The following is a 27405-nucleotide window of genomic DNA, read 5'->3' on the forward strand; positions in this document are numbered from 1 at the left end:
AAGTTTCTCCTCGTCTCTGCCCGACACCCTACACACACACACTGCAGTCTACTTGGTGAAAGGTGAGGGCATGGCTGAACCAATCACAGTTCCCAGTGGCTTGGTGAGCTGGCACACTGCCATTGGGTCCTGTACCATCAGGGTATGCACGAGGAGCAGACATCAGTGGGAATCAGACAACTCTTGATTGACAATGGAGGGGATCTGACTTGCTTCCACTGGGGCAGGCCAAGCAAATGTTTTTGTCTGCCACTGGGACAGCTAAACTGTGCTAGGTGGATCCGGTCTGGACCTCCCAGAAGCAGTCCATGTGACAGACAGTTAAGTCCTAGCCACCTGTGCCTGTCAAGTACATCCACCTCCACCAGACACACCTTCAACCCATGGGCAAGCAAGGCCCTCCCGACCCTCTCGGAGAGTGTCCCACTGGGCCCTGAATAAGAGCTAGAAGGACACAGGGCTGAAGGGGAGCAGGGAGGGACTGAGTTGTGGCCACAACAGCAGGAGGCATGCGAAATGAGGAGCAGGCAAGAGGAAGGAGAAAGGGCAGAGGGCTGGAGTTGGGGACACCGGGGTTGGGCAGCAGGACATGGGCATTACCTGCTGAAGGCTGCTGCTCCATACACAGTGCTGCCAGCCCCCATCCGCGCCCTTAGAGGCCAGGCAGGAGGTGCAGTTGGGGAGGAGGTGACAGGGGGTGGGGCAGGGCAGTGGGGGCGACGACTCCACTGGCATGGGGGACACATTCAGCAGAGAGTGGCTGAAGCAAGTCCAGTCATACGTGGGCTGCACTGACAGGATACGGCGAGTCTCCCCTGGCGTTGGAGGCACAGGGTAGTCACGGCCTGCTTCCCAGACCCCCTCCCCGAGGAGCTCCACCATTCTTCTTCCCGGCCAAGGGTGGAAGCCTTAGCTCTGTTCCCCCAGACTCAGGAGTCTAGTCCCCAGCTTCCCTCCAAGACCTAGGGGTCCAGGCCCCCTGAAAACCTCGTCCGCAGACTCACCTGTCCTCTTGAACTGCCGTGTCCACATGCACTTGCCCTCTCGTGTGCACTGCTCGCAGTCGGCGGCCCCACAGGCAGCCTCTGAGCAGTTCCCAGCCCAGAAGACCTCTCGCTGGTTGATTCGACAGTCATTCTCTGAGGTGCAGGACCCGTTGCGCCCGATGCAGGCACCCTCGGGGCAGTTGGTGCACCACTTACAGCGGGGAGTGGATGCCTGCTGGAGACATGGGCTTGGTGGGCTCTGTGGGGCTTAGCATCCCTTCTGACATAGCTCTTCCTACCCAGCCAACCACAGTGGAGACCAGGCCTCTGCGCACTACACACCTCTCCATCTCCAGGCTGCAGGGTCCGAGGATGGCGGGCCAGGCACTCACTGCAGGTCCGCAGCCTCCGGCACTCCTCAGGCGAGCGAGGCATTGGGGAGCAGGGAGGCACCCCACAGCCCAACCTAGAGGGCATGAGACTGGCTCACTCACATGCTTCTAGGATTCATGCTTTGTCTCTTAAACATGGTCCAGCAGAACCACACCCTACACTATGTCCCAGGCTGTACCTCAGGGTCCTGGCCAACCCCACCCCTTGGTGATACATGGGTGATGTCCACCTGCCACTGAGACCTGAGACATTACCAACTGTCCCCTGCTCCCTGTCCCTACCCAAAACAGTGTCCTTCCTCTCACACAGCTAGAGGTCAGGTCTCCCTGTGCCACCTCCCCTTGCCTCTCGGTCCCTCAGAAGCACCCCAGGAATGTCTCTAAACTGAAGCTTTCCATCCCCCTGCCTCATCCACAGCACAGATCTATAATTCCTTGGAAGCTCATGGATTTTTAGCATTATCCAGATTTTAGAAAAAAACACTGGTCCTTGGGGTTGGGGATTTAGCTCAGTGGTAGAGCGCTTGCCTAGCAAGTGCAAGGCCCTAGGTTCGATCCTCAGCTCCAAAAAAACAAAAACAAACAAACAAAAAAAAACCTGGTACTCCTGTTATGACCCACAGGCCCACGAGTGGGTGTGTCAGCATCCCATAATCAAATCCATTAACAATACCTCAGGATGCATGGTCACATGCTCTGCTGCCTATAATGGTACAAACAAAACCCATAAACAGGCTTCCAACAGAGCAACAGAACAGGAAAATGAGTTAACCAAGGAGCTGTTGGCTTCGGGAGATGTGTGGATTCCTGCACTGCAGGTGAGGAAACTGAAGAGTCAGTCAGAGACTGGTCTCAGCAGGTACTGGAAGCCTTTTCTGAGCTGACCCCACTTGCCCTTCTTTCTGCCAATGCAGATGACTTTGCAAACACCCTAGGTGCAGCACCGCCTTCAGTCTTTGCTGGTGCAAATTACACTGGTCACTTAGAACCAAGTTCCCACCCAGCTCTCTAGAAGGGAGACTCAGGGTACAAGCAGGGCTCATACTGGAGCAGTCCCAACCACCTCCACTTTTCATAATCACTCACTTCCCCATGCATGAACCAGAACCAGACAGTCAAACTTCAAGACCTCCCTCAGGTCCAGCCCACCTCCTAAAGCCCTCAGAGAACACCAGTATGTACTGTGCAATGGACTGTCAGTCACTATGATTACCTGTGGGCCTGGTCCCCAGACAGGCAAGCACCATGGCACCAGCTGCAGGCCCCAGACTGGTTACAAGCTTCAGGTGAAGGCAGCAGACGGCAGGGGTCAGGGGGTAAGGTCAATGCCAGCAGGCGGCCCAAGGCCACTCCTCCAAATCCTCCAGAGATATATAGGCGGCTACCCACTGCTGCAACTGCATGGGCCACAGACTCCTCCATCGGGGATCCCACAAAGGCTGGACCTGAAGAAAGATGGAGTGTTCAGAGACAGGTAGAGAGCAGGAAACACAAGGAAGAGAGCCACCAGAAGACCGGTCAAGAGGGATATGTGGAGAAGACAGAGTGACAGGAGGCAGATAGAGAAAGGCAGAGAGGAGACGGACAGATGGACTGGAGAATCAGGCAGCAAAGAGAGGAACAGAAAGGTAGACAAACAGGAAAAACAATATGAAGAGAGGAACAAGAACAGAGGTGGGGGCTGGAAAGGTGACTCAGTGGTTAAGAACATTTGTTGCTCCTGGAGAGGACCCAGGTCAGGTTTCCAGCACCCACATGGTGGTTCACAACCATCTGTAAGTCCGATTCCAGGGGATATGATACCTCCTTCTGACCTCTGTCAGACATATAGACTGACAAACACTCATACCTGTATTATAAAATATCAAGAACGCTTAAAAAAGAAAAGACAAGATCAGCAGCAGTGGGTTGGGGAAGTGCAGAGAGGTACAGTGCCGCCTAGCAAGCACAAGGCCTGGGTTCCACCCAGAACACTCTACAGAATGAACAAGCAAAAGGAGAGGGCCCAGAGGGAGAGGGTGGTCACACAGCACCAAAAGCTATGTGACAGTAAACGTTCTAAATGCCACCATAATAATAAATTATTTGTATGTGCGCGCGCGCGTGCATGCGCGTGTGCGTGTGTGTGCGCGTGCGTGTGCGTGTGTGTGCGCGTGTGCGTGTGTGCGCGTGTGCGCGTGTGTGTGTGTGTGTGTGTGTGTGTGTGTGTGTGTGTGTGTGTGTGCGTTTTGCTAGGAACTGGAGCCAGGCCATTGTGCATGCCAAGCAAGTACCCTGCCATTTGGCTACACACAAAGCTCTATGACCATTTTTTTAAAAAGATTTACTTATTCATTCACTCTTTCATTTATTTATTTATTTATTCATTCTTTCTTTCTTGCATTTATATATTTATTATGTTTACAGTATTCTGCCTACATGTATGTCTGCAGGCCAGAAGGGGGCACCAGGTCTCATTACAGATGGTTGGGAGCCACCATGTGGTTGCTGGGAATTGAACTCAGGACCTTTGGAAGAGAAAGCGGTGCTCTTAACCTCTGAGCCATCTCTCCAACCCTCTATGACCATTTTTAAATGGTTTAAGTTTCATATTACATATAATGGTTTAAATGTCATATAAATTTAAATTAATATCTGGGTTTTTGTTGCTTTTTTTGCCAGAGCTGAGGATCAAACCCAGGGCCTTGTGCTTGCTAGGCAAGCGCTCTACCACTGAGCTAAATCCCCAACCCCCTGGGTTTTTTTTTTTAATCCAAGACAGAATGAATATTAGGAAGGCTAATTAGAGTAAAAGGGAATTAGACAGCCTAAGAGAGAAAGGGAAAAGAGAAAGCACACAGAACACAGGTCCTAGGGATACAAGCTATCACAGTACACAATGAAAAGGCTAGATGGGTCTAAAGTCATGGCTTAGCAACAGCGCTCACATTGGACATTCCTCCAATGGGGGCATGGCTCCATGGTGGAGCATTTATCCAGAATCCTACCCATAAGGCCAAGGAGATAAGAAGTGGGAGAACAGGGACCTGTCTGTTGATAGGAAGGGAGCAGTATGTGATGTACAGTACATTCCTATTTTTATTCCCAGGTTTACAAGGAGCAATATCTGTTGTGGAGATTCCAGGGCTGGGAGCTGGAGGCATGGCTCAGGAGTAGAGTGCTTGCCTAGAATCCACAAATGAGAGGTGTGGGCATGGCTCAGACCTAGAACAGTTGCCTGAAGCTACCAGCGGTAACGCAATTGTCTTTTATGTGCAAGGCCTGAGTGTCTCAGAAGCATTTAAAAAAAAAAAAAAAAAAAAAAAGCCATATGCCTATTTCTCTTTCTCTGTCAACATTTTGCTTATTACAAAATACAAATTCCTTTCCAGTTCTAAACTATCTATACTCCCCCTTTATATTCTTCCACTAACATGTAATTACTGCGGTCCAGGTATTAAGGATATAATGGTCAGCAAATAAATAGCACTGTGTTTATTGTTTGCTTGTTTGTTTATTTTGGAAGTTTCTTTTGAGCTTCATAAAAGTAAAGTTTATTCTACAGTACATTCTACATTTCTATATATTAAACTTCCAATTTTTAAAAAGATTATTTAATGTGTGTAAAAAGATTATTTAATGTGTGTGTGTGTGTGTGTGATCTATCACTCTCTACCCACCCATCCCTTTGAGGAAGGGTCTTTCCCTGAATTCGGAACCTGAGTTTTCTGAGCTAGTCTGGAAGCCACCAAGCTCCAGTGACCCTCCAGTCTCTGCTTGCCTTGGAGCTGGGGTTACATACATGTGTGGGACACTCGACTCATTATGTGGGTGCTGAGATCTGAACTCTAGTCTTCATGGATACACAGAAAGCATCTGTAACTGCTGAGCCATCTCTCAATTCTTTAAGCCCATTTCTGACCTGTGAACAGAAACCCTGGAAGGATACTTTCTACTTACAACAGTGGTTGCTGCTACAGAGCTTTTGTTTTTCTTCCTATTTTATAAATTATGTACAATGATTACTATTACTTTTATAACCAGAATAAAGAAGTATTTCTGTGGTGGCACAGACCTTCAATCCCAGCACCCAGGATTCAGAGGCAAGTGGATTTCTATGAGTTCAAGGCCAGGCTGGCCTACAGAGTGAGTCCAGGCCAGCCAAACTGACATAGTTGAGACTATATGTCAAATAATAAAACAGTAAGTAGACAAAAATAAGCCATTCTAAGAAAAAAAAGAAAGGGTCCATGAGATGGCTCAGTGGGTAAAGCCTGATGGCCTGAGTTCAATTCCCTGGATCCATATGCAGAAGGACAGAACCAACTCCTTCAAGCTGACCTCTAACCACCATATGTGTGCATATAAACCCCCACATACACAAATAAAGCAAATAAAATCTAAAAAAAAAAATTGTTGAAAGAAAAAAAGACAGTAACTCCGTGGTCTCTAGATATATGGAAGGGAAAGGAATTTGCTGATGGATCACCAGAGGCCCAAGTGACTTCTAAAGAGGGTCAGGACCATGGACAAGGATCCACATGGCTATTTCCCTGGGTATAGCAACAGGGACTCACGTGTGAGGTCGGACAGGAGCCAGGTGTTGCAGTTGACCTGGTAGAGCAGAACATCACTGCTGAACTCATCAGGGTCGGAACGCCCCCCAAGGACCACCATGGTGTCTCCTAGCAGAGCTGAAGCATGGAAAAGCCGGGGACGGGGCTGTTGGGAGACACATGGAGGGCGGGCCTGTCAGAGCTCTATCTACCCTTAGTTCCACATGCTCCGTCCCAACCCACCTGCCACCCATAAATCCATCCCCCACCCCGCCTCAGGCAGCTTATCCCATCTTCACCTTTTTCTGAAGGAAAACTCTTGGGTCCTGCAGAATAGCCCACAGAACCATCCCTGGGCCCCACAACCTACTCTAGTCCTATAAACTTGATCTCTTCTGTGCCCTTCTTCCCCACAGGGGCTCAGGGGTGTGTGTACATCACATGTAACTGTCCTTCCCACACCCGTCTCCTTAACCTTATAAGGCAAGGGTTACAGGTGACCATATGGTAGGCTCAAGAAGGGGAGGGGACCAGTCAGGGTGTGCTGGGGCAGAAACCCGGCCTCTGATTTCCCGGCCAAGGGTTCTTTCCTCCAAACCAGGGATGGAAAAAGAAGCAATTGCCGTTATCATAGTTCAACAAGGAAGGAACAGGAGACAGGAAGCTGGGTAGGGAAGGCAGGGCTTGGGGAACCTCCCTTCTGTGGTGATAGCCAGCTGTCCTAACCTTTGCCCCCTGAGAAGGTGCGAGCAAGCTCCAGGTGCGGTCAGGACAGTGCAGAGAGTAGAGCTCCGGAGAAGGCGCTGCCAGTTCCACATGGAAGCGGAAACCCCCAAACACATAGAGGGAGTCAGTGGCCTCGTGGTAGACTGCAGAATGACCATAGAGACCTGGAGGGGCAAAAGGACCACAGAGATGGCAGGGAAGGGCTGGCAGCCAATGCTGTCCCCTGGCCTCCTGGGATCCCCTTCTGAATGGCCCTGTGGCCAGACTTGGGGGGCCCTTCATTCCTCCCCTCTCCTTAGGGTCTAGGAGACAACCCCAGGAAGGGTAGCAGGACTGGGAAGATGTGACAGGGTAGGAGGAGGGAGGAGGGACGGGAGAGAGGTGGAGATCTCAGGACCTGGAAGGGGATGATGGTAGCCACACTGAGGGAGAAACTGGACATGCCAGAGACGTGTCCCTGGAAGGCCAGCTGGGGTCAGAAGACGACAAGGAGGTTTTTTTTGTTGTTTTTTTTTTAGTTCAGTGGCAGTGACCAGAACATGGAGTGGGCTACAAGCCTGAGCAGAGTCCAGACAGCTTCCACGGCAGCCCACCTGTCGGGGGTGTCCCGCTCTGGGCTCCTGACACCCAGGTGCCAGTTGCCAGCTGGTACTCCAACAGCCGCTGATTGAAGCCGTTTCCAGGAGAGTAGCCACCCACCAAGAGCAAAGACAGGCCTCCACGGGCAGTGAGGGTGTGGCCGGCAACCGCTGGCAACTCCATGTTCTGAGGGGCCTGTAGATAGAGAGCTAGTGTCACCCAGAGGGGTGGAGGGGGACTCATTTATGGAGAGAAGTAAGATCAGCCCCAACTAAGGAGTAGAGTTCCACAGGGCTGTGTAGACTCTGGCCTGCCAGGGCCCAGGTGGGTCCTGCCTGCTCCATACCCACTTCTCCAGGCACAACGAGAAGTCCTTATTCCTTTGTTCTGTTGTTGGATGGAGCTGCACCCCACTTAGTGTCAACTGGAGTGTCACAGGCCCTTGTCCAAGGACCAGCTTGTAACTACAAATGCATAATTTAGGTTGCCAGTAACATTCAGTTTTACAACTCCCTACCCTACTGTGGTGCTGGGGATTGACCCCATGACCTGGTGTAAGATAAACAAGTGTTCTATCACTGAGCCACACCCCCAGCCCCTCACTGGGGGATTCTAGGCAGGGGCTCCACCACTGAGCCACACCCCAGCCCCTCACTGGGGGATTCTAGGCAGGGGCTCCACCACTGAGCCACACCCCCAGGCCCTCACTGGGGGATTCTAAGCAGGGGCTGTATCACTAAGATACACTCCAGGCCCCTCTTCCCGCACTTCTGTTGGAACCCTGAGGACAGATACCTCTGGTGATAAAACTCATCTGTTGGACCTGTTGTGAGGACAGGGCTAGGGTGGAGACAGAGGCTCACCTTCTCCTGTCTCCACTGCAGGGTAGTGAGGTTAAGGACCCAGAAGTCACGGGTGATGCCCCCAGCTGTGAGGCCCCCAAGCAGGTACATGGCACCACGGCCAGCAGGCACATAGGCAGCTGCATGGAAGGAGCGGGGTGATGGGCCTGGGCCCCCATCCTCAGCCCCTGCCAGCATCTGTGTCCATCTGCGCTCACTGACTGAATACCTGGAGCCAAGAATCAAAATACCAGTCTTATTAAGCAGTGGTTCCCACATCCTTAAAGATGTGCTAGCAATCCTTGGGTTGATTTCCCTATGACAACCATCTTAACATTCTCTGGGGCAAGGAAAGTTAACATTCCCAAACAGTCCTCCTGGTGCCCACAGACAGGTGAGCTTCCTATAACAAGTGTCCCAACCACTTTTGGGGGATCCCTTTCCTGAGAGGCTTTTCCGCAATACCTAGGGTGAGCCAGGTAGTAGCTATCTCAGCAGCCCCTAAAGTACGCTTCCTTACACAAGTGTCCCACACCCGAGAGCAGTCCTCACCTGTACAGGTTTCCCAGCAGACCTTGTGGCAGGCCCAGGCCCCCAAACATCCACAAAGTGGCATCAGGTCCCTCTACCATAGTGTGTCCCAGGCGGTGTAGGAAGCGGCTAGCAGTGTCCTGAAGTGGGAATGAGGATGCTAGAGGTCAGGCCAAGGTCATGACCAAGTGTCAGGCCTAGGTGGAAGGTTTACGGGTAGTCTCAAGAGTGGAAGTAGAAGACTGCGCCACAGGACAAAGTTGTCTCTCTAACTCACAGCTGAGAGGCGGCTGTCCATGAGTGTCTCCCAGACCAACTGTCCGCCATCCAGCTTTGTGGCACAGTCTGGGCCCCCAAAGCCCTCAGCACAGATGCATACACCTAGGCTCTGGGGAACAGCAGAAAGAAGCTCAGAGGAGCCCCGCACACCATCCCTCTCCCAGCTGGCGGTTCCTGCCCCCTCCGTACCTGGTTACAAACCCCTGCTCCAGTGTGGGCATTGCAGCTCTCAGGACACAGAGCCATGCGGCAGTGAGGGCCAGCCCAGCCCTGAGGGCAGCGGCAGAGACCAGCACCTGCAGCTCCATCCTGGGGCACACACTCCTGAGGGACGGGGCAGCTGCCAGGCCCCCCTGATCCACATCGGGCAGAGCCCACAGAAGCATTGAATCCCCAGGATGAGGAGCCATTGGCCTCCCAATGCAACACAAGTAACCCTGTGGGGAAAGAGGTAGAGGGCTGGCTGGAGGTCCATTCTAGGCACTGTTCCTATGCTGGCGGACAAGAACTCCCAAGGAAATCAGCCATTACAACACAGCCTCCTTTACCCAGTCTATCAAGTACACTCACTTTAGGTTCTTTTGTTTTTTGGGTTTTTTTGGTTTTTCGAGACAGGGTTTCTCTGTAGCTTTGGAGCCTGTCCTGGACTAGCTCTGTAGCCCAGGCTGGCCTTGAACTCACAGAGATCCACCTGCCTCTGCCTCCTGGGTGCTGGGATTAAAGCAAATCCGCCACCATCCAACAGCACACTTTAGTTTTGAGTGGGGAGGTTGTTTTGTTTTTTTCAAACAAGGTCTCCTAGTTTAGGCTGGCCTTGAACTACGTAGCTGAAGATGACCTTGAACTCCTGACCCTCTGGCCTGTTCCTCGCACATGCTAGGTTACAGGAATATGCCATCACAGCTGGCTCTAAATTTCAGCCATTTGCAACCTAACTCTCAGGCTAGCGCTCTAGCTCTATGTGCCTACCACATGCCCAGATCCTTCTCTTTAGCCACAGCCTGCTGTGCTGGCTGCTGTCAAATCAGTGTCTTGCCTCACGGAACACCAGCACCACCTCCCACTGACTCCTGCTGCCCTTGTGATCTTTACAGGCATGAACCTGACCCCTCCGTGGGCAGCTGCGAGCCTTCCACAACTCACAGCATTCTTCTGCAAGAGCCGCTCTCCTGAGAAGGAGCACTGTGGTGGTGGTGCACACCTGCAGTCCCAGCACCCCGGAGAGAAGGCGGGAGGGTCAGGAGTTCGAGGTCATTCTGCAGTTGCCAGGATGTAACTAGCTCAGTTTTTGCAGAATGTTTGCCTGCATGGACAAAGCCCTGGGTTCAGTCCTCAGCACTACATAAAGCCTGGCATGGGTGCACATGCCTATTATCCCAGCACTGGGGAGATGTAGGCAGGAGGATCAGGAGTCCTAGGTCATCCTCAACCACACTGTCAGTTTGAGGCTGACCTAGGCTATGAGACCCTGGCTCAAAAAAGGAAGGAATGGAATGAGCGTAGCCAAGTGGCTTACCCCTGTAACAACTCCATTACTAGGGAAGCTGAGGAAACAGGACTACAGTGAGTTTTCAAGTTAAAAAACTCCCTTTCTGGGCTGGAGAGATGGCTCAGAGGTTAAGAGCACTGACTGCTCTTCCAGAGGTCCTGAGTTCAATTCCCAGCAACCACATGGTGGCTCACAACCATCTGTAATAAGGTCTGGTGCCCTCTTCTGGTTGGTCATACATGCTGTATACATAATAAATAAATAGATAGGTAGGTAGGTAGGTAGGTAGGTAGGTAGATAGATAGATAGATAGGTAGGTAGGTAGGTAGGTAGGTAGGTAGGTAGATAGATAGATAGATAGATAGACAGATAGATAGATAACAACAACAAAAAAGTACTCCCTTTCTGGTACCCATAGGGCCGGCCCTAAAGACTCCTCTGCACTCAAGATCTCTCACTCTTGCCATCCCATACACTCCAGTACTGGCCTTCTAGCCTGTTCTCAGGGCCTGGTGCCTGCTACTCTTCCGCCTGGAGAAGCTGCCCTCCCATGCCTCTGACCTCGCTTCCAGCCAAATTCCCCTCTTTAAAGATGCTTCGCCTAGCTCCACCTCCCAAGACACAATAGGGTCCACTCCTTCCCACTGCCTCAGTGAAAGAGGCTGTCTGTCCCCTTCCCAGTCCGTGAGGGCAGCACATGTGCCCTTGGCTCACCACTGCAGAGCCCCTCAGTTTTAGCGGTCCCCTCACGGCCTGGGGTTTCACATATGCTACAGCAAACTGGCCCCAGTAACTCACCCATTTCTCTCCAGCCTCAACTGCCCTGCATTTCCTAAAAGCTTGCTTAAGCACCACAGGAAGCCAGCTCCTCCTTGGCACTCCCTCTCCTAAGTCTCTTACCCTCTCAGCCAGGTGGATGCTGAGGGCTGGTCAAGTCTTTGGTGTGAATACTCACTCCTGTGTATTACACTATGAACAGCCGCATCTCCGTGTCTACCTACCAGATGACAGAAGTATCCCTCATTGTCACTCAGAATGCCTCCAGACACTGCCAAATGTCCCCCAAGGGACAAAACTCTCTGGTTTCAGAAGTGTTAGGGTAAGGAGATGGCTGAGGGTTCTCACCAGCCACAGTGGAAGACCCTTACAGACATACCCTACTCATCCCTTTCTCCAGAACCAGCCTAGCCAGCAAAATCCGACTGCTCTCAACCACAGTGCAGGAGAGAAGCCATATTACCTAGGCAAAGGACTGTGTCACCTGCAACCCACACCAGTCCCTGAGCTGGGACCTGGGTTCTACACCCAATCAGTGACAGGTGCAGAAGCATAGGATACAAAGCCCAGTTTAAAAACCAAAAAATCTTCAAAGCTCAGAACAAGGGTCAGGATGGAGCTGGAGAGAGAATGCTTGACTAGAATCTACTAGTGAGGGGGGCTAGAGTGGGGCTCAATGGGAGAGAATGTGCCCAGCCCCTAAGCGACCCCAGACTGGAGTCCATCCCCAATACTGGAGGATGAGATGGGGAGAAGCCCAAGACAAACCAATCTCACTCTCTCAAACTCCCATACCAGACAAGGCCTGCACAGTGAGGGGTCTGTCCCGCCGCTGGCCACAGAAGGCGGCTATGAGGCTCCGGTCTGACTGCACAACACCAGTGTCCAGGAAGCGTGGGAACCCATCAAAGGCCAGGACGTAGCTCAGCTGAAAAGGTATAGATCCAAGAGTTACGGATGTGCTTGGAGTCTGGGAGAGAAGGGCTCAAAAGGAGACAGCAGAATGCAGTGGAAACGCTTTCTGATCTCAGCTACATGGGAGGGTGAGGAAGACTGAGTTCACTGTGAGTGAGTCTGGGCGCCATGATAAGAGCCTATACCAGAGAGAGAATATGAGAGAATGGGAGAGAATAGCCTAAGTCTAGGGAATGGGCTATTTGAACATGCAGGGCAGACCATGTTTGTACAAGCATGGTGGCTGCCCCTCCCATCCTGCATCCAAAGGAGACACAGCTAATAAACCAGACACTCAGGCACCAAACCTCTTCCTTGATATGCAGTACTACATTAGTAGTGGCCACTACCAATGCATCAGAGTGGGCACCAAAGGTGTAAGAATTGACCATGGCTGGTCTGGAAGGAGGCGCTGGATAATCTGAATAATGAGAGGCAGGAACTCAGGAAATAGGAAAAATAACTGGGAAATGGGAGGATCTTAGAGCCTAGAACAGTTTTAGACATGTAGGATCAAACAAACCAACAGTGACATGGGGGTCAGGACCTAATTAGGGAACCCGAATTGGGAAGGGGACATGGTTCTGGCTGATAAACTAAACCCTAGTCCCTCAGTGCTCACTGTGCAGGGGGTACTGCTGTCTGGAGAGAAAGTAAGGGTGAGTGGAGGACAGAGGGTCCCTGGAGCACAGGGCTGTAACACTTCCGTGGCCGAGACAACCCACACACAGTAGGACAGGCCGGGTCCAGCTCTGGCTGCCCCACCACCTGGAGGCAGCAGTCCCCCAAAGCGGCGGGAGCCCAGAGCCACTGAGGACACGTTGGTGAGGAGGGCACGACCCCCACACTCCCGGAAGCAGGAGCCACCAGCTCTGCAGAATAGGAGAGAGATAGTGTCAGAGCAGTCCTGCTTTACCCCATGGGGTCCCTAAGCCCTCTCTGGCCAGCCCCACCAGTTCTTGACTTACCGGGGGTCCCCATAGTATCCTGGAGAGCAGATCTGACAATGGGCTCCCTCAGTATGGTCCTGGCAGAAACAGAGCCCACTGAGGTTATCGCAGTGGCCACGGCGTGGGTCTCCATGCCCATTGCACTGGCAGGGTCGGCAGCCCCCAGAGCGTGTTGCGTTGCCAAAGCTGCCAGGCCGACACCGTTCACAATGCTCCCCCCACGTCCAATCTGTGGAGGTCCCAGCAGGTGGGACACAAAGTCAAGAGCAAGGACAAGAAGGGGCCCAGACCACCTGACTCAGTTGATCCCAGACCTCCTCCCAAGCTGCTTCAAAGAGTCAAACAAGGCCTAGGCCAGGGAAGAAATGGCAAGCCCCGAAAGAGGGGAGCGAGGCCAGACCAGAGAGCTGGGACAGAAGCAAGGACTGGGGCAGGGGTTGCCACGGGACCTGAGGGGAGACTCAGAAAGGAAGAGGTGAGAGTCCTGAAAAGGCACCTTCTCCCTGCCCCCGCCCCTGCCCCCCGGTCTTGGCAAAGCTGACCATGAGACTCAGACCATGGTGGCTTACCCTGGCACTCATCACAGAAGCCAGGTCCCCGCCTGCGGCAGTGGCTGTGAAAGTTGCAGCCACAGTCTCGAGAGCAACGTGGGGCAGGGGGTCCTGGGGCAGGTGTGGGTGGGGGCAGATCAGAGGTCCAACCTAGGTCACACACACAAGTGAAGTCCGGAGGACCACTGCACACACCATGGCCACAGTCTTCCAGGCACCTGAAGAATCATGGCGGAGGAGGGGAAAAGGCTGGTGACCCAGAGTCCTCAAAGCACCCCATCATCTCCACCCACTGCCACATTCTCACAAGTGGCTTCTTCTTCCCATGGTCCTGAGCTGTGCAAGTAAACCTGTTTCCAAGACAACCCCAGCACACGTGGTGATCCCTGTCTCCATAGAAACCACATAGCACCACTATGAAAACTCCCTTCCAACTAGATCCTCTTCCATCTCCATGGCAATTCTGAAGGCTATGGCCCACAACCCAGGAGTACCCTGTTCCTATGGTAAAAGGGTTACCTTGAGCACCCTGCCATTCTACTGAGGTCCTCGTCTGCAAGGTGAAAACTTTTATGCTAACCAGGATACCGGTTCTCCTGAGAGCCCACTACCATGATGGTTTCCTCCCTCTATCTTGAGCTCCAGCCCTGAGGCAACATTTCTATGGCAACCCACATCTCACTCACGTGCGGTTACAGTGTGTGATGCCATCGCCCTGGTAGCCACGCTGGCAGTGACATTCATAGCTGAGAGGCGTGTTCAGGCAGGTTGCCCGTGGATGACACCTTGCCAGGCCCAGGCGACATTCATCCACATCTGGACAGCGGGCATAAGCCCAGCGGGCAGGGAGAGCCACGGGCAACCCGAGGCCCTCTCCCACCCACAGAGAGCAGTTCCCCCCACCCAGGGGTCCAGAGAAATCCCCTTGTAGGCACCTGTGGAGTGGGAGATCAGAGGGGTACAATATAGAAGCCGGAGAAACAGCAACAGAGATAAAGACAGACAAAAAACAGAAAGACGGAAGAAAACAGAGGAAAAGTAAAGGAGGAAACAGTAGACGCCAATAAGGAAACAGAAAGGGCAGTTACAGGATGTAGGACAAGGCAATGGGGCAGAGAAACAGGTCATTAAAATTACTCAGCAGGGAGAGCCAGGAGATCCACCCAACCAGCCAAGTCCCTCACCGTCCCAGAGTGGGGTTGTCTTCGTTGCCACACCAACCACACTCGTGACTCTGCAGACACTCATGACAAGTCAGGAAGCCGCCGCAGCTCCTGCACCGTGGCTCTGAATGCACACTGCAGAGCGATGAGGGTGAGGGTCAGAACCCAGGACACTGCCCTGGTTGGGAACTCCATCTCATCAGCGCAGCCCCTGGAGCATACCTGTCATCCCAGCCACGGCAGCCTCCATGTGGGTACCGCGCTAGGTAGGCAGCAAACAGGAAGCAGGTGTGAGTGGACTGGCACCAGGCACACTGGCTAGAATTGGCCAGGCAGTCCTCACAGGTCAGGCGTCTGGGGGTGAAAGCAGGGCCAGGTCACTGCAGCCCACACCCCATGCACACCCGCCCCTCCCAGACCTAGCTAGGCTTACTGGCTGCAGAGTGGGGGGCATTCCTCCGGGTTCTTCAGGGCACCTCGGCCCCGGCCTCGCCGGCTGCATGCTGCATCCCCTTTGCGGCTGGTGCTCTGATGCCACTCACAAAAGGGGTCCTGGGGTGTGGGAGGACAAGGTCAGAACTCAGCCCTCACCTACCCAAAATCCAGCTCCCTCTCCTTCCCACCTCTAGTCCACCTGCAATCACCTTCAGCCACAAACACGTCTGTCTACTAGCTCTCACCCCTTGTTTGGATAATAGCAGTTGAGGTGGGGGAGGGGGCAAGTAAGGGGAGAGAAGGGCAAAGGGGCATATACTTTCCCAACCTCAGTCACTAGACCAGATCCCGACACAAGACCCAACTGGGAGTCCGACATAGTTGGTGCTACATGCCAGTGATCCCAGCACTTGGGAGGTGGAGGCAGAAATATCATGAGTTGGAGGCCAACCCAGGCTATACAGCAAGAGTGAGTATCAAAAAGAAAAAAAGATGAATTTCTAGCCAATGAAACACAACTCTGCTTAGGACTGAATGCCAAGAAGAGTCTGGGGTCCATGGCCTCCCTGCAGGTCATAGGAACAAACTCTCCCCACAAACAGGTAGCAGAGCAGAGGAAGCTGGATGTCCCCAGCTGGAGCTGGCAGGCCTGACCACCTACTCCAGGCTGACGATGGTCAAGCAGATAAATACCCACCAGCCCCTGGTGAAGAATGCTCAATGATTTTTCTGACCTCTGCCGCAGGGCACGCTCTGCCTCCCAACCTCACTTCCTCTACTTCCCACTTAACACTCGTCCCAGCTATCTCCCCTTGCCAGGACACTCTACTGTCTGTGTCACTTCTAAGGGGACCTATCCCAGTAGACACCTGGGTGCAGGCATGGCAGTCACGGTGCTCCTCACAGAGTGGGCAGAGGGCAGGCACCAGCACCAGCAGGGACTCATCCTCACAGTGGGCCCTTCCCTGACGCAGGTGACAGGTGGCACTGTTGAGGCACCAGCCGCAGCCCTGATCAGCCAGGCAGCCCAGACAGGAGGAGTAGGAGGTACACGCCGAAGAGCGGTAGGGCTCCAGGAAGAAGAAGGAGATCTCCTGGGGCAGGACACACAGGACAGGAGTCAGGGTTTAGGGAAGAGTCAGTTGGAGATGATGACTGCAGTTAAGGATTTGGACACAGCATAAAAGCTACAATGGGGATTCAGGAAAGGGGCACAGGAAAGGGGCTAGGGTCTGAAGGACTCTAGAGACTAAAGGTCAAAATATGGAGGGCAGGGGTCAGGAGAGGAGTCAGATCTGGACAGAGTACAGAATACAGGTGGGGATTAGGTGTACCTCAGGAGTAAAGCACTTGCCTAGGCCACAAACAAGAGGTTAAGAGGGAGAGGACACAGTGGAGGGGTAGTCCCTGCCTAGAATCCCCCAGTGAGGGGCTGGGGTATGGCTCAGTGGTAGAGCCCCTGCCTAGCATCTCCCAGTGAGGGGCTGGGGTGTGGCTCAGTGGTAGAGCCCCTGCCTAGAGTCCCCCAGTGAGGGGCTGGGGTGTGGCTCAGTGGTAAAACATTTGCTAGAAAGCACAAGGCCCTGTGCTCCATCCTAGCATCTTCCAAAAAAGAATATGGAAATCAAATCAGGGCCTGGGATCAAATGTTAGAGTCTGGTGGGTCCAAAGTTGAAGGCAGGAGTCATGATCAGGATCAAGTGACTTAAGATTTTGTCACTTGGAACTTGAAAGCCCAGAGGATCTGAGGCCAGAGCCAAGAATAGAGTAGGAGGTTAGACACTCACACTGCCTCCTGGCACTCCAGTCCGATCCCACAGGAGAGTGAGCTCGCTGTGCCCTGGGCCTGCCGAGCCATTGAGCTGGCCTCGAATCTCCACTGCATACTTGTGGCCTCGCCCAGGCAGTGGGAAGAGGCGAGCAGAGCCAGGGCGTTGCAGACGTCTTGTCTCCTTCTCTTGCTGAGCCACCCAGCGACCCACCTCCTCCTGTAGTGGGGTGAGCGACCAGACAGGACAACCTCAGACATCTCCACCCTCCACTCTTTAAGCACCCAGTCCTTCCTTCCAAGGACCCAAATTCTTCCCGGGAGGAAGAGGGCCTCAGGGATCCTTGGATTTTATAAAGTTGCCGCCCCTCCCCATGACCCACCTCCTCCTCAGGGAAATCTGACTTGTCACTCAAACCTTTCTCGTCCTCCCCAGAATTTCCCCAAATTCTCCTCACAGTTAAAAGCCCCAAAGCCCCCTCCTTCCTCTAAGGATATACCCATGCATGAATGCTCCCTGCTGTCTCCCAGAACCCTGACATTACCACAGCTGCCTTGAATCACACTCATGACCATATTTACCAAAAATCACTTCAGAATACTAGAATCCCTCACCATGTTCTCAGTGTCCGGGCCTCTGGCCATCCGGGCCAGGACATGGAGGCGTTGGGCCCGAGCCCACACAGCCACATCCTCAGCCCCAGGGCCACCTGGCCCTCCTGGCAGCAGGGGGTGGATGAAACCTCGGTAGACCAGGGACACATCTGTCTCCGGGCTGGGTGTCAAGGTGATAGTTGTGCTTCGGACAATGGAGACCTGTACCATCCAGAGACGGGATATATATGTAAGTCTCTCTCTGGACTGTCACTAAGTACCCACAACCCTCAGGCCACACCAGAACCAGAGAAGACAGGCCAAAACACCTTCACCAATGAGAAACTGAGATAGGGCACTGAGTTTAGGAAGCTTGCCCATCATCCCTCTGGAAAAAGTGTCAAGACCAAATTCAGACAGTATACACAGGTTCCACCTGGGCCCCCAACCCAATCCCATCTTTAGGTCATAGTAAAACTCAAAAGACTGAGGGGCCAGCAAGATGCCTTGTGGGTAAAGTGGCTGCCATTCAAGCCTGGACACCTGGGTTCAGTCCTCAGAACCTAAAGAAGTTGGAAGAAGACAGTCATCTCCATGAAGCTGTCCTCCCACATACATGTACACACACACACTAATAGTAAATTTAAATTTTTCTCAAAACTAGCCAGGCATGGTGGCACACAGCCTTAATACCAGCAGCACTTGGGAAACAGAATCAGGCAGTTAGCTGTAAGTTTGGAGCCAACCTGGTCTACATAGGGAGTTCCAGGCTATCCAGGGCTACATAATACGAGGCTATCACAGAAACAAAACAAAAACTTTTAAACTTCTTTTAAACTTGAAGACTGGATCCTTTGGTATCTTTGTCCTCAGCCCTCTGCTTTCTCACCAGCCCTCCCAAGGCAAGGCCCGACATTCCCAGTGATGACACAGCACAAGGTTTACTTGCTAGGTGATTCTGAAACAGCAGAACAGAACCACCCAAGTATTCATCACTGGAGACTATTTATATAATTTACAAAACCTGGACTTGTTGGGCCACACCCATAAATCCAGCACTTGGGAGACACAGACAGAGGGACTGAGACCAGCCTCGACTTTATAGCCAGGCCTTATCCCCAAACAAATAACTAAGTAAGCACACATCAGGACAGCATTTCGATGTAAACAGAATTATTACATAACCGTCCAAAATAAGAAGTGTGAGCTAGCACAGTGGCAGAGGCTTGTAAACTCCTGTCCTCAGGAGGAAAGTGGATCAGTCTCAACCACACAGCAAGTCCAAGGTCTGCCTAGGCTCCTCAGGGAGGGAAGACAAGGCACACAGGAACATGTGCCTTACAGTGCCAGTTACTCAGGAGGCAGCCAAGGGAGGATCACTTGAGCCGAGGCTATCAGGGCCAGCCTGGGCAACTAATGAAAAAAAGTGGAAGTATGAGTTCTGTTATGGGAAAGCTTGCTTGGATTTAAGAAAAAGCAGGCTGAGTCTGGTGGCACGTGGCTTTAATGCCAGCCCTCAGGAGGTAGAGGCAAGGGCATTGCCATAACCTGGCTTGCTGTGGTGGCTAATAATTGTCTACTTGACAGGATTCAGAACCATCAAGGAGACAAATCTCTGAGCATGTACATGAGGGGACTGCTAGACTAAGTGAGCTGAAAGACCAACGTGAGTGATGCCAGAGGAAACAAAATCAAAAGGCAGGCTGAGTGTCAGAATTCGCCCTGTCACTTCCCAGCTGACCCACATTCTGGCCACCATGCCTTCTCCACCAATGCAGAATGAAGTTCTTTGGATTTTTGTTTTGTTTATGAGAGTCTCACTACATAGTATAGGCTGACTTGGACTTCAAAATTCTTCTCTCTTGCCTTACTTAGCTTTCCAAGGGCTGGGCTCACAGATATGCACCACCATGTCCAGCATGAAATCCATTTCCAAGTGAAGTCACAGCACAAAGGAGCCCTGAAGACATGTGAAGTGAAAGAAGCCAGACAAAGAAGCCACAGGTTACATGACTCCATTTATATCCAGTGTCCACAGCTGGCAAATTCACTGGCCAAGGGGTTCAGGGAAGACTGAGCAGGAAGCAATTAGTAAATAAATCTAGAACTAACTGGAGAATGACAAAAATGTTGTTCTTATAATCTTTGTTTTGTTTTGTTTGTTTGTTTGTGTGAGACAAGCTTTCTCTATATAGCTCTGGGTGTCTTAGACCTCACTCTGTAGACCAGGCTGGACTCAAATGCACAGAGCTCCACCTGCCTCTGACTGCTAAGTACTCGGATTAAAGGTGTGCACCACAATGCCCAGCTTTTTCTACAATCTTTTGAATGTACTGAGTTATTATGGTAAATTTTATGTGTTATTTTACTCAAATAAAAAAAAAAAAATTTGGACTGCAGATGGCACAGAGGTGAAGAGCACTGGTTGCTCTTCCAAAGGTCCTGAGTTGAATTCCCAGCAACCGCATGGTGACTCACAATCATCTATAGTGGGATCTGATGCCTTCTTCTGGCACACACACAGACAGGACACTCATACAAAAAAAATAATTGTAGGGCCTCATGGCACAGTATTGCCCTTTTACCTACAGGGGAGCTAGGGAGAAAGATAAACACAAGGTCTGTTAGAAACAGAGTGAGTTCCAGGCAAGCCTGGGCAACTTAAGGAGACCCTGTGTCAAAATAAAAAGTAAGAAAAAAAAAAAAATCTGTGACTCTAACTCAGCAGCTCAGCACTTGCCTAGAAACTGCCAGAGAGGCCTAGGGTATGGCTCATGGTGGCATGAATATTTAGCATACACAAAGCCCTGGGTTCCATCCCCAGCACTGCCTCCCAGAAAGACTCATTTGAAAAGAAGCAACCCTAGGTCAACTCCATCCCCAGGTCCATCTGGCCCCCACCTTGTCAGGCTGAGAGGCGTTGGGTGGCTGCTGGAAGGTGAGCAGGTGCAGGCCAGGCAGGAAGCTCTGGGTGACACAGGCCTCCAGGGAAGTAACGAAGACAGGCGCTGGCCCCCACCAGCCCACGGTGCCTGAGATCTGCTCCCCTCGGCAGCGGGCCTGCTCTGAGGGGACAGGAGTGTGGGAGGCTGGAGGGTCAGTGGGAAGTCTGAACCCCTCCCCCACTGCGGCTTGGCACTCACCAGGTCTAGGAAGGCAGCTCTCATTGTGCACACACCAACCTAGCGCGCCAGGTCCGCGGGGAGGCGCTGTGGGGCTGCTGAAGGCCAGGCATGCTTGGCAGTCACTTAGGAGGCGGCCTAGGCCCAGGCAGCTGGCCGCTGGACACTGCAAGGAAAATCAGAGTCATTGTACACTCAGGGGATCTAGGAAGAGCTGTGGATGCATGGTCTGGGCTGGAGCATCAGCAAAGTGGCCAGCAGGAAACTGGAGCAGGACTGACCTATAGCAGTGGTTCTCAAACTGTGAGTCGCAGACCCTTTGGGGGTCAAATGACCCTTTTACAGGGGTCACCTAAGATCATCATGCATATCAGATACTTATATCATAATTCAGAACAGTAGCAAGACTACATTTATAAAGCAGCAACAAAAATAATTTTATGGTTGGGGTCAGCACACCATGAGGAACTGATTTAAGGGTCACAGCATTAGGAAGGCTGAGAACCACTGGTCTATAGGAAATTAAGAGCAAGGGTTCAGGTATCCAGGGACAGGTTTCTAAACTCAAAGGGACTCAGGTGTTAGGAGAGATCAAGGCTCTGGATTGGCAGGAGGCAGGAAATGAGGATCTTAGAAGGCTGAGCACTTAGGCAGGGGACGTTAAGGGCTGGCCTCCGTGACAGTGGACAGAGAGCCTGGAGCAGTTACTCACGGCTCCTGAGGAAGTCCCCGGAGGCGGTGCTGCTTGGCAAGCCCCCTGACACCAGCTACATTCCGGGTCTCGGGAGCAGACGCTGTGGTCTGTGTACATGGAGCAGTAGTCCAAGTGGTACTACAGAGACACAGGGGGGTGTCAACCTGGAGCCGTCTGCCAACTCTCGATCCTTGTGACTGTCCCAGTTAATCCCAACTGCTCAGCACCTTGAGGACCCCACTCCATTCTGCCCTCAGCCCTGGAAAACCCTATACTACAGGACACCCCATTCTTCCACTTCTCTCCCAGGGACTTTCTCTCCACTTGACCCCTCATCTGTAGAGGCCATGCTCCCTCCTCCCAAGGCCACCCACTCCCTGTCACCCCAGTGCTCACATCCAGGGCGGGTGCCTGAAACACGAAGGGGGGAACCTTGTAGGCCATCAAGTCCCCACGAGGCCGGCCACTATATCCCCCAGCCACCAACAGGACACTGCCACCAAGTACAGCTGCCACATGTGAGTAACGACCACTAGGAGGTGCTGCTCGGCCTGGAATAAAGTCATGAGATCAGACCTTTCCTGGCTTCTGCCTTCGTGGTTCCCGCCCTTCCCTCAGCCTAACCAGTTTACTGCTGCTTTAGGCCCTACCTAGCAAGGAAACTCTCCAGGCCTGTCAGGCTCTGCCCTGGCTTATGTTCTCCCGTCTCTCGGAGGCCTGATGCCCCTGCTCAAATCACCTCCAACAAAGTGAGATCTTTGTGACAGATGCAGACTCAAATCACACACCAACTATGAGTTGTCCTATGGCTTCAGGCGGGAGTCTCAACCTTGCCAAGTCTTGGTTTCTTTCCCCATAAGCAGAATGAGCGGTGATCCTTGCGGAGCCAGGAGAACACACTGGGCAGCCCTAGAAGGCTGCCTCGGTCTCACCTACTCACGTCCCTCCAGCAGCACTAGACCTCCTCTCTGGTGACTTCCTGATGTCCTGAGGAAAACCACCCTTTCCCATCCCCAGCCCGGAGACCTGTGCAGAGCTGTACTGCCTCTGGCGGATGTGGGCCTTAGTTCAGATCTGCCAGTCACAGCTTGAGATGGGGGACCTGATTCCTAGAATTCCTGGGAAAGAGGAGTCTCCTCCCTCTGGGCATCTTAGTTTTATTTTGCTTTGCTTACTGGTTGTTTTTGTGTTTCTATTTGTTTGTTTGTTTGAGACAGGGTGCAGTCCAGACTGTCCTGGAACTTGAGGCTGGCCTCAAACTCAGAGATCCACCTGCCTCTGCCTCCCAAATGCTGGAATTAAATCTCTCAAGTGCTGGAATTAAAGATGTGTGCCACCATGTCCAGCTTTTTTTTTTTTGGGGGGGGGGGTCTGAAACAGGGTCTCCTGGAATTAGCTATGTAAACCAGGCTGGCCTTGAACTCAGAGATCCACCTGCCTCTGCCTCCTGAGTGCTTGGATTAAAGGCATTAAAGGTATGTGCCACTATACTGGGCTTTTTTTTTTAAGATTTATTTATTCTTATGTGAATTAGTGTTTTGCCTGAATGTATGTCTGTGTGAGGATGTCAGATCCCCTGGAACTTGAGTTACAGACAGTTGTGAGCTGCCATGTGGGTGTTGCTAGTGCTCTTCACCCCCTGAGCCATCTCTCTAGCCCCACCCTTTTGAGACAGGCTCTCTATCTGTAGTCCCAGGCTAGTCTCAAATTCAGCCTCCTGAATGATGGGCTTACAGGCCACTCTGAGAATGGGAAGTGAGTAGACAGTTCAACAGTTATTGGTGACATCTACAAAAGGCAAGCAAGAGGCCACTGAGATGGCTCATCTCGGAAAAGCGCCTGCCGCCATGTTTGGCAACCTGAGTTCAATCCCTGGGACCCACATGGTGGAGGAACAGAACTGATTCCTGCAGGTTGTGAACCTCCACGCACTCACTCCGGCTTAGCCCGTATACACAAGCACATACAAAACAAACAAACAAACAGAGAAAACAAGTGGGAAAGGAAGGGAGCCGAGAACCAGAGAGAAATGATCAAGGCCATCCTTCACCAAGCACCAGCCTGATGCTTTCACCCAAAGGAACCAAGAAACCCCCCTTTCTGCTTATAAAAAGTGAACTATGGTGGTCCATGTCTTTAATCCCAGCACTTGGGAGGCAGAGCCAGGTGGATCTCTGTGAGTTCAAGGCCAGCCTGGTCTATAGAGCGAGATCCAGGACAGGTACCATAACTACATGGAGCAACCTTGTTTTGAGAAAAAAAAAAAAAGAGAGAGAGAGAGAGAGAGAGAGAGAGAGAGAGAGAGAGAGAGAGAAGAAAAGACACAGAACAACCCTGGAAGAAGACAGTGTGCTGACCCTTCACTGTGCTATTCACGAGTCACACATCAGTTCCATTCACTTTCACAGCAGCCCGGTCACACAGCCATATCAGAAGCCCTTTTTGTGGATGAGGAGAATAAGGTGCAGAGATCAAGGTGTGTTTTTATGGAGATGCCTGTTTGAAGTCAGCCATCTTGTCTCTACCTCTTGCTCACTATGACCATGAAGTCACTGCTTCTTAAGAAGCAACTTAGGAGGCTGGGCGGTGGTGGCACACGCCTGTAATCCCAGCACTCGGGAGGCAGAGGCAGGTTGATCTCTATGAGTTCGAGGCCAGCCTGGTCTACAGAGCTAGTCCAGGACAGGCTCCAAAGCTACAGAGAAACCCTGTCTCAGAAAAGAAAGAAAGAAAGAAAGAAAGGAAGGAAGGAAAGAAAGAAAGGAAGGAAGGAAGGAAGGAAGGAAGGAAGAAGGAAGCAACTTAGGACAGCTGCAACCTGGCAAACTCCCAACTAGACCCTAGCTTCTGGAGCTTAAAGATTGCTCGGTTGGTAAAGTGCTTGCCTCACAAGCTTTAGGACTGGAGTTCCAGGCATGACAGAACACCTGTATCCCAGCACTGTGGACATAGAGCCAAGAGGAAGTCTAGGGCCAACCAGACTATCCTAGCTGGTAAACTCCAGGCCAAGGAGAGACCCTGACTCAAAGAAGGTGGACAGTATTCCTGAGAACGATACCTGAGGCTGGCCTCTGACCTCCACGTGTGCACTCTGCATACACACACATACACACACATTTAAAAATAAGAAGTAAAACCAAAGTTCAGTGCCCTACATCTGCTTCCTGGTCACCCACCCCGTCCTAGTCCATGCTTCCCTCCAGAGGCCATTCGAACAAGATGCCTTGCCCACCAAGGTAATAACTGAGGCAGCTCCCGCTAAAATTGAGAGACCTTCAAAAGCCCTCAGGAAAATAAAGGAAGCACTCACCCTCAGGGGTTCCTGGTGGGGCAAGCTCAGCCCCTGACACCCACTGGTGGCAGCCAAGGTGGTAGAAGAAGATGCCATCTTCATAACACTTTTCCTCCTGGTAATGGGTGTGCACATTGCCCCCTGGGAGAGGAGGAAAGGGCACAGCTTGCAAGCCTGGGGGGGGGGGGGCACCCAGGCGGAGTCTTAACTTAGGGTGGGCTCAGGCAAGCCTTGGGAGAGAAAGCAACATCCAGACTGAGTCTCGGCTCAGGGTGGGCTCAGGCCCCTAGCAGGCAGACATAATCAGGGAAATCACCTCACCGTAGACCACCATGTAGTTTCCCAGAACACTGGCTGTGTGGAAGGCTCTCTCCCGTGGACCCTGGAGCCCATCCCGGCCCTTCAGCGTGGTCCATACACGACGATCCACATGGAAGAGCTCAGTGGAATTAACTCGCACAGAAAACCTACAGGGAAGAGACAGGCCAGGGCTCAGGGCAAGAAGGGCTTCCTTCCCTCCTCGGGCCACGACCAGTCTATATCCCATCCTGACAAGACATTTGCTATGGGCAGGACCCAGGTCTGGGCAGAGTCTGATACCTTGCATAATCTGGCAAGAGCCAGACAACAGGTGAATGAGTGGAAGTGTGTGGGGAAGCGACTGGTCAGAACCTGAGTAAAGGATCAGAGAGTGTCTATGAGGGTGAGGGAATAAGAAAGTGAACAAATGAAGGATGAAAGGAGGAAGTAACGACATGAGTACAGGAGTTGGGTCAGTGAGCAAAACCTCTTAAGGTCACCCAGAGTGTTGGATCAGGAGTGTAGGACAGGACACTCACCGGGCAGTGGAAGGTCGGTGTCCACCATGGACCAGCAGGGTACGGGAGGAGGCGTGGAACACCATAGAGTGGCCGGTGGCAGCAGGGGGCCGCCCACCTGCTGGCATCACCTGCTCCCAGTATCCCCTGCTGGTGTGGTCCAGGCGGAAACGGAAGAGGCCAGAAGAGAAGAGGTCATGTTGAGTGCGACCACCGGACACATACAGCCAGATGTCATCCACCAGAGCAGCTGCATGGCCTGCCAGGCCTGGGGGCCCAGAGGGACTGGAAGCAGGTGGAGCCAGAAGCTCCCAGTGGCCTCCACCCAGGGGGCTGAAGGCCCACACATCATTGGTGAGCAAGCCATTGGCCAGTTCGCCACCCATCAGCACGAGCAAGCCAGCCCAGGCCACGGCCACATGGGAGTGACGGGCAGCCTGTAGGAAAGAGAATGGGAGACAGAGATGGTGACACATGGAGACGGCCAGAGCAGAGAGATGCAAAGACAGACAAACAGACATGCAGAGAAGGACTGGGAGACAACTGAGGCAGTAACAAAGGCAAGAGGATCAGGAGTTCAAGGCTAGCCTGGGCCACATAGTGAATCTGAGACCAGACTAGGCTACATGAGACCCTGCTTCAAGCAAACAAACAAAAAAGCAAAACAAGCCAGGCAGTGGTGGTGCACGCCTGTAATCCCAGCACTCGGGAGGCAGAGGCAGGCGGATCTCTGTGAGTTTGAGGCCAGCCTGGGCTACCAAGTGAGTTCCGGGACAGGCACCAAAGCTACAGAGAAACCCTGTCTCAAAAAACAAAACAAAACGAAACAAAAAAAAGCCAAACAAAAAGAAGAAGAGGGTGGGGAGGGGAGGAGGAGGGGGAGATAAAGAACGAGCAAACAGGAAGCCAGGGCCGGGCGGCATGCACTTCTAATCTCAACACTTAGGAGGCTGAAGCAGGAAGACTGCCGTGAATTCAAGGCTAGCCTGGGCTACAGACTGGGACCCACATCAGCCTAAGCCCTTAACACAAAATAAAAAAAAGAAGGAAGGAGCTAGGAGATGGTGGCATACACCTTTGATCCCAACACTCAGGAGGCAGAGGCAGGCGGATCTCTGAGTTCGAGGCCAGCCTGGGCTACACACCCTGTTCCAAGACAGCCAGGACTACACAGGGAAACCCAGTCTCAAAAAAAAATGATAAATAAAAATAAAAATAACAAGAAGAGAAGGAAGGTGCACACGCGAGACGACATGAGAATAAAAAGTGAGATGGTGACAGATAAACCCAGGGAGAGTGTGAGGAGGCAGGAGACAGAAGTGAGCAAGGCTGAGCGACAGCCTCAGAGGGTGCAGACCAAGCTGGAACAGACACCAAGAAATCAGACAGAGGAAAAAGGCAATTGATAGAGACACAGATACTGGGTATGCTAATGCATGTCTACAATCCCAGCATGAGAAGGAGCAGAAAAATCAGGGGTTCAAGGCTACCCTGGGCTGTCCGAGACCCTGTCTCAAAAAAATGGAGGGAGGGAAGGGAGGGAAGAAGGCAGGCTGAGGGAAGGAGAAACAGAGGGAAGGAAAGAGAAGAGGGGACAAATGGGGAGAGGGAAGGGGGCAAGAGCATATGGAAAGAAGCGGGGAAGGCAAGAAGAGGAATCTGAGTGAGCAAAAACAGAAACAGGGAGAAGCAGGTCACGAGACGCACTGTCGGGGATGGGGGAGCAGGGTGATGGGTTGTGAGTGGGCAGGCCCCCAGTCAGGGCAGAGGAAGGTCCGTACCGGAGCAGGACTCAGGTCCCAAGACTCCCAGGTGTTTGTGGAGAAGTTGTACAGGACAAGGTCCCCCAGAGCCTTGTTAAGGTCCTGGCCTGCAAATGAGATGAGGCCTTCAAAGCCCAGGCACAGGCTGACAGGCCTCCAGACCCT

General features: G+C 52.4%; 1 protein-coding gene across 2 annotated transcripts in view; it reads right to left on the reverse strand.

Moving 5' to 3' along the window:
- Positions 1 to 27405, reverse strand: part of Megf8 (multiple EGF like domains 8) — a 50946-nt gene that overhangs the window by 12634 nt on the left and 10907 nt on the right. The window contains exons 5-34 of one of the 2 annotated variants that reach the window (XM_036190278.1): positions 27259 to 27347; positions 25499 to 25914; positions 24981 to 25126; positions 24678 to 24800; positions 21764 to 21918; positions 21386 to 21505; positions 20695 to 20839; positions 20453 to 20616; positions 17573 to 17773; positions 16977 to 17177; positions 16059 to 16283; positions 15188 to 15306; positions 14977 to 15108; positions 14776 to 14889; positions 14278 to 14526; positions 13610 to 13809; positions 13059 to 13269; positions 12713 to 12962; positions 11932 to 12064; positions 9060 to 9307; positions 8869 to 8979; positions 8613 to 8731; positions 8082 to 8289; positions 7233 to 7413; positions 6640 to 6803; positions 5935 to 6079; positions 2592 to 2823; positions 1329 to 1452; positions 1005 to 1218; positions 601 to 815 (exon numbers count right to left, since the gene is read on the reverse strand). In XM_036190278.1, coding sequence (XP_036046171.1) covers positions 601 to 815; positions 1005 to 1218; positions 1329 to 1452; positions 2592 to 2823; positions 5935 to 6079; positions 6640 to 6803; positions 7233 to 7413; positions 8082 to 8289; positions 8613 to 8731; positions 8869 to 8979; positions 9060 to 9307; positions 11932 to 12064; positions 12713 to 12962; positions 13059 to 13269; positions 13610 to 13809; positions 14278 to 14526; positions 14776 to 14889; positions 14977 to 15108; positions 15188 to 15306; positions 16059 to 16283; positions 16977 to 17177; positions 17573 to 17773; positions 20453 to 20616; positions 20695 to 20839; positions 21386 to 21505; positions 21764 to 21918; positions 24678 to 24800; positions 24981 to 25126; positions 25499 to 25914; positions 27259 to 27347 — 5354 coding nt within the window. Of the gene's footprint in view, positions 1 to 600; positions 816 to 1004; positions 1222 to 1328; positions 1453 to 2591; positions 2824 to 5934; positions 6080 to 6639; positions 6804 to 7232; positions 7414 to 8081; positions 8290 to 8612; positions 8732 to 8868; positions 8980 to 9059; positions 9308 to 11931; positions 12065 to 12712; positions 12963 to 13058; positions 13270 to 13609; positions 13810 to 14277; positions 14527 to 14775; positions 14890 to 14976; positions 15109 to 15187; positions 15307 to 16058; positions 16284 to 16976; positions 17178 to 17572; positions 17774 to 20452; positions 20617 to 20694; positions 20840 to 21385; positions 21506 to 21763; positions 21919 to 24677; positions 24801 to 24980; positions 25127 to 25498; positions 25915 to 27258; positions 27348 to 27405 lie in introns of both variants that reach the window. The other variant, XM_036190216.1, reaches the window with a different exon arrangement.

This window comes from Onychomys torridus, chromosome 1, assembly GCF_903995425.1.
Source record: "Onychomys torridus chromosome 1, mOncTor1.1, whole genome shotgun sequence".
Classification (NCBI taxonomy): domain Eukaryota; kingdom Metazoa; phylum Chordata; class Mammalia; order Rodentia; family Cricetidae; genus Onychomys; species Onychomys torridus.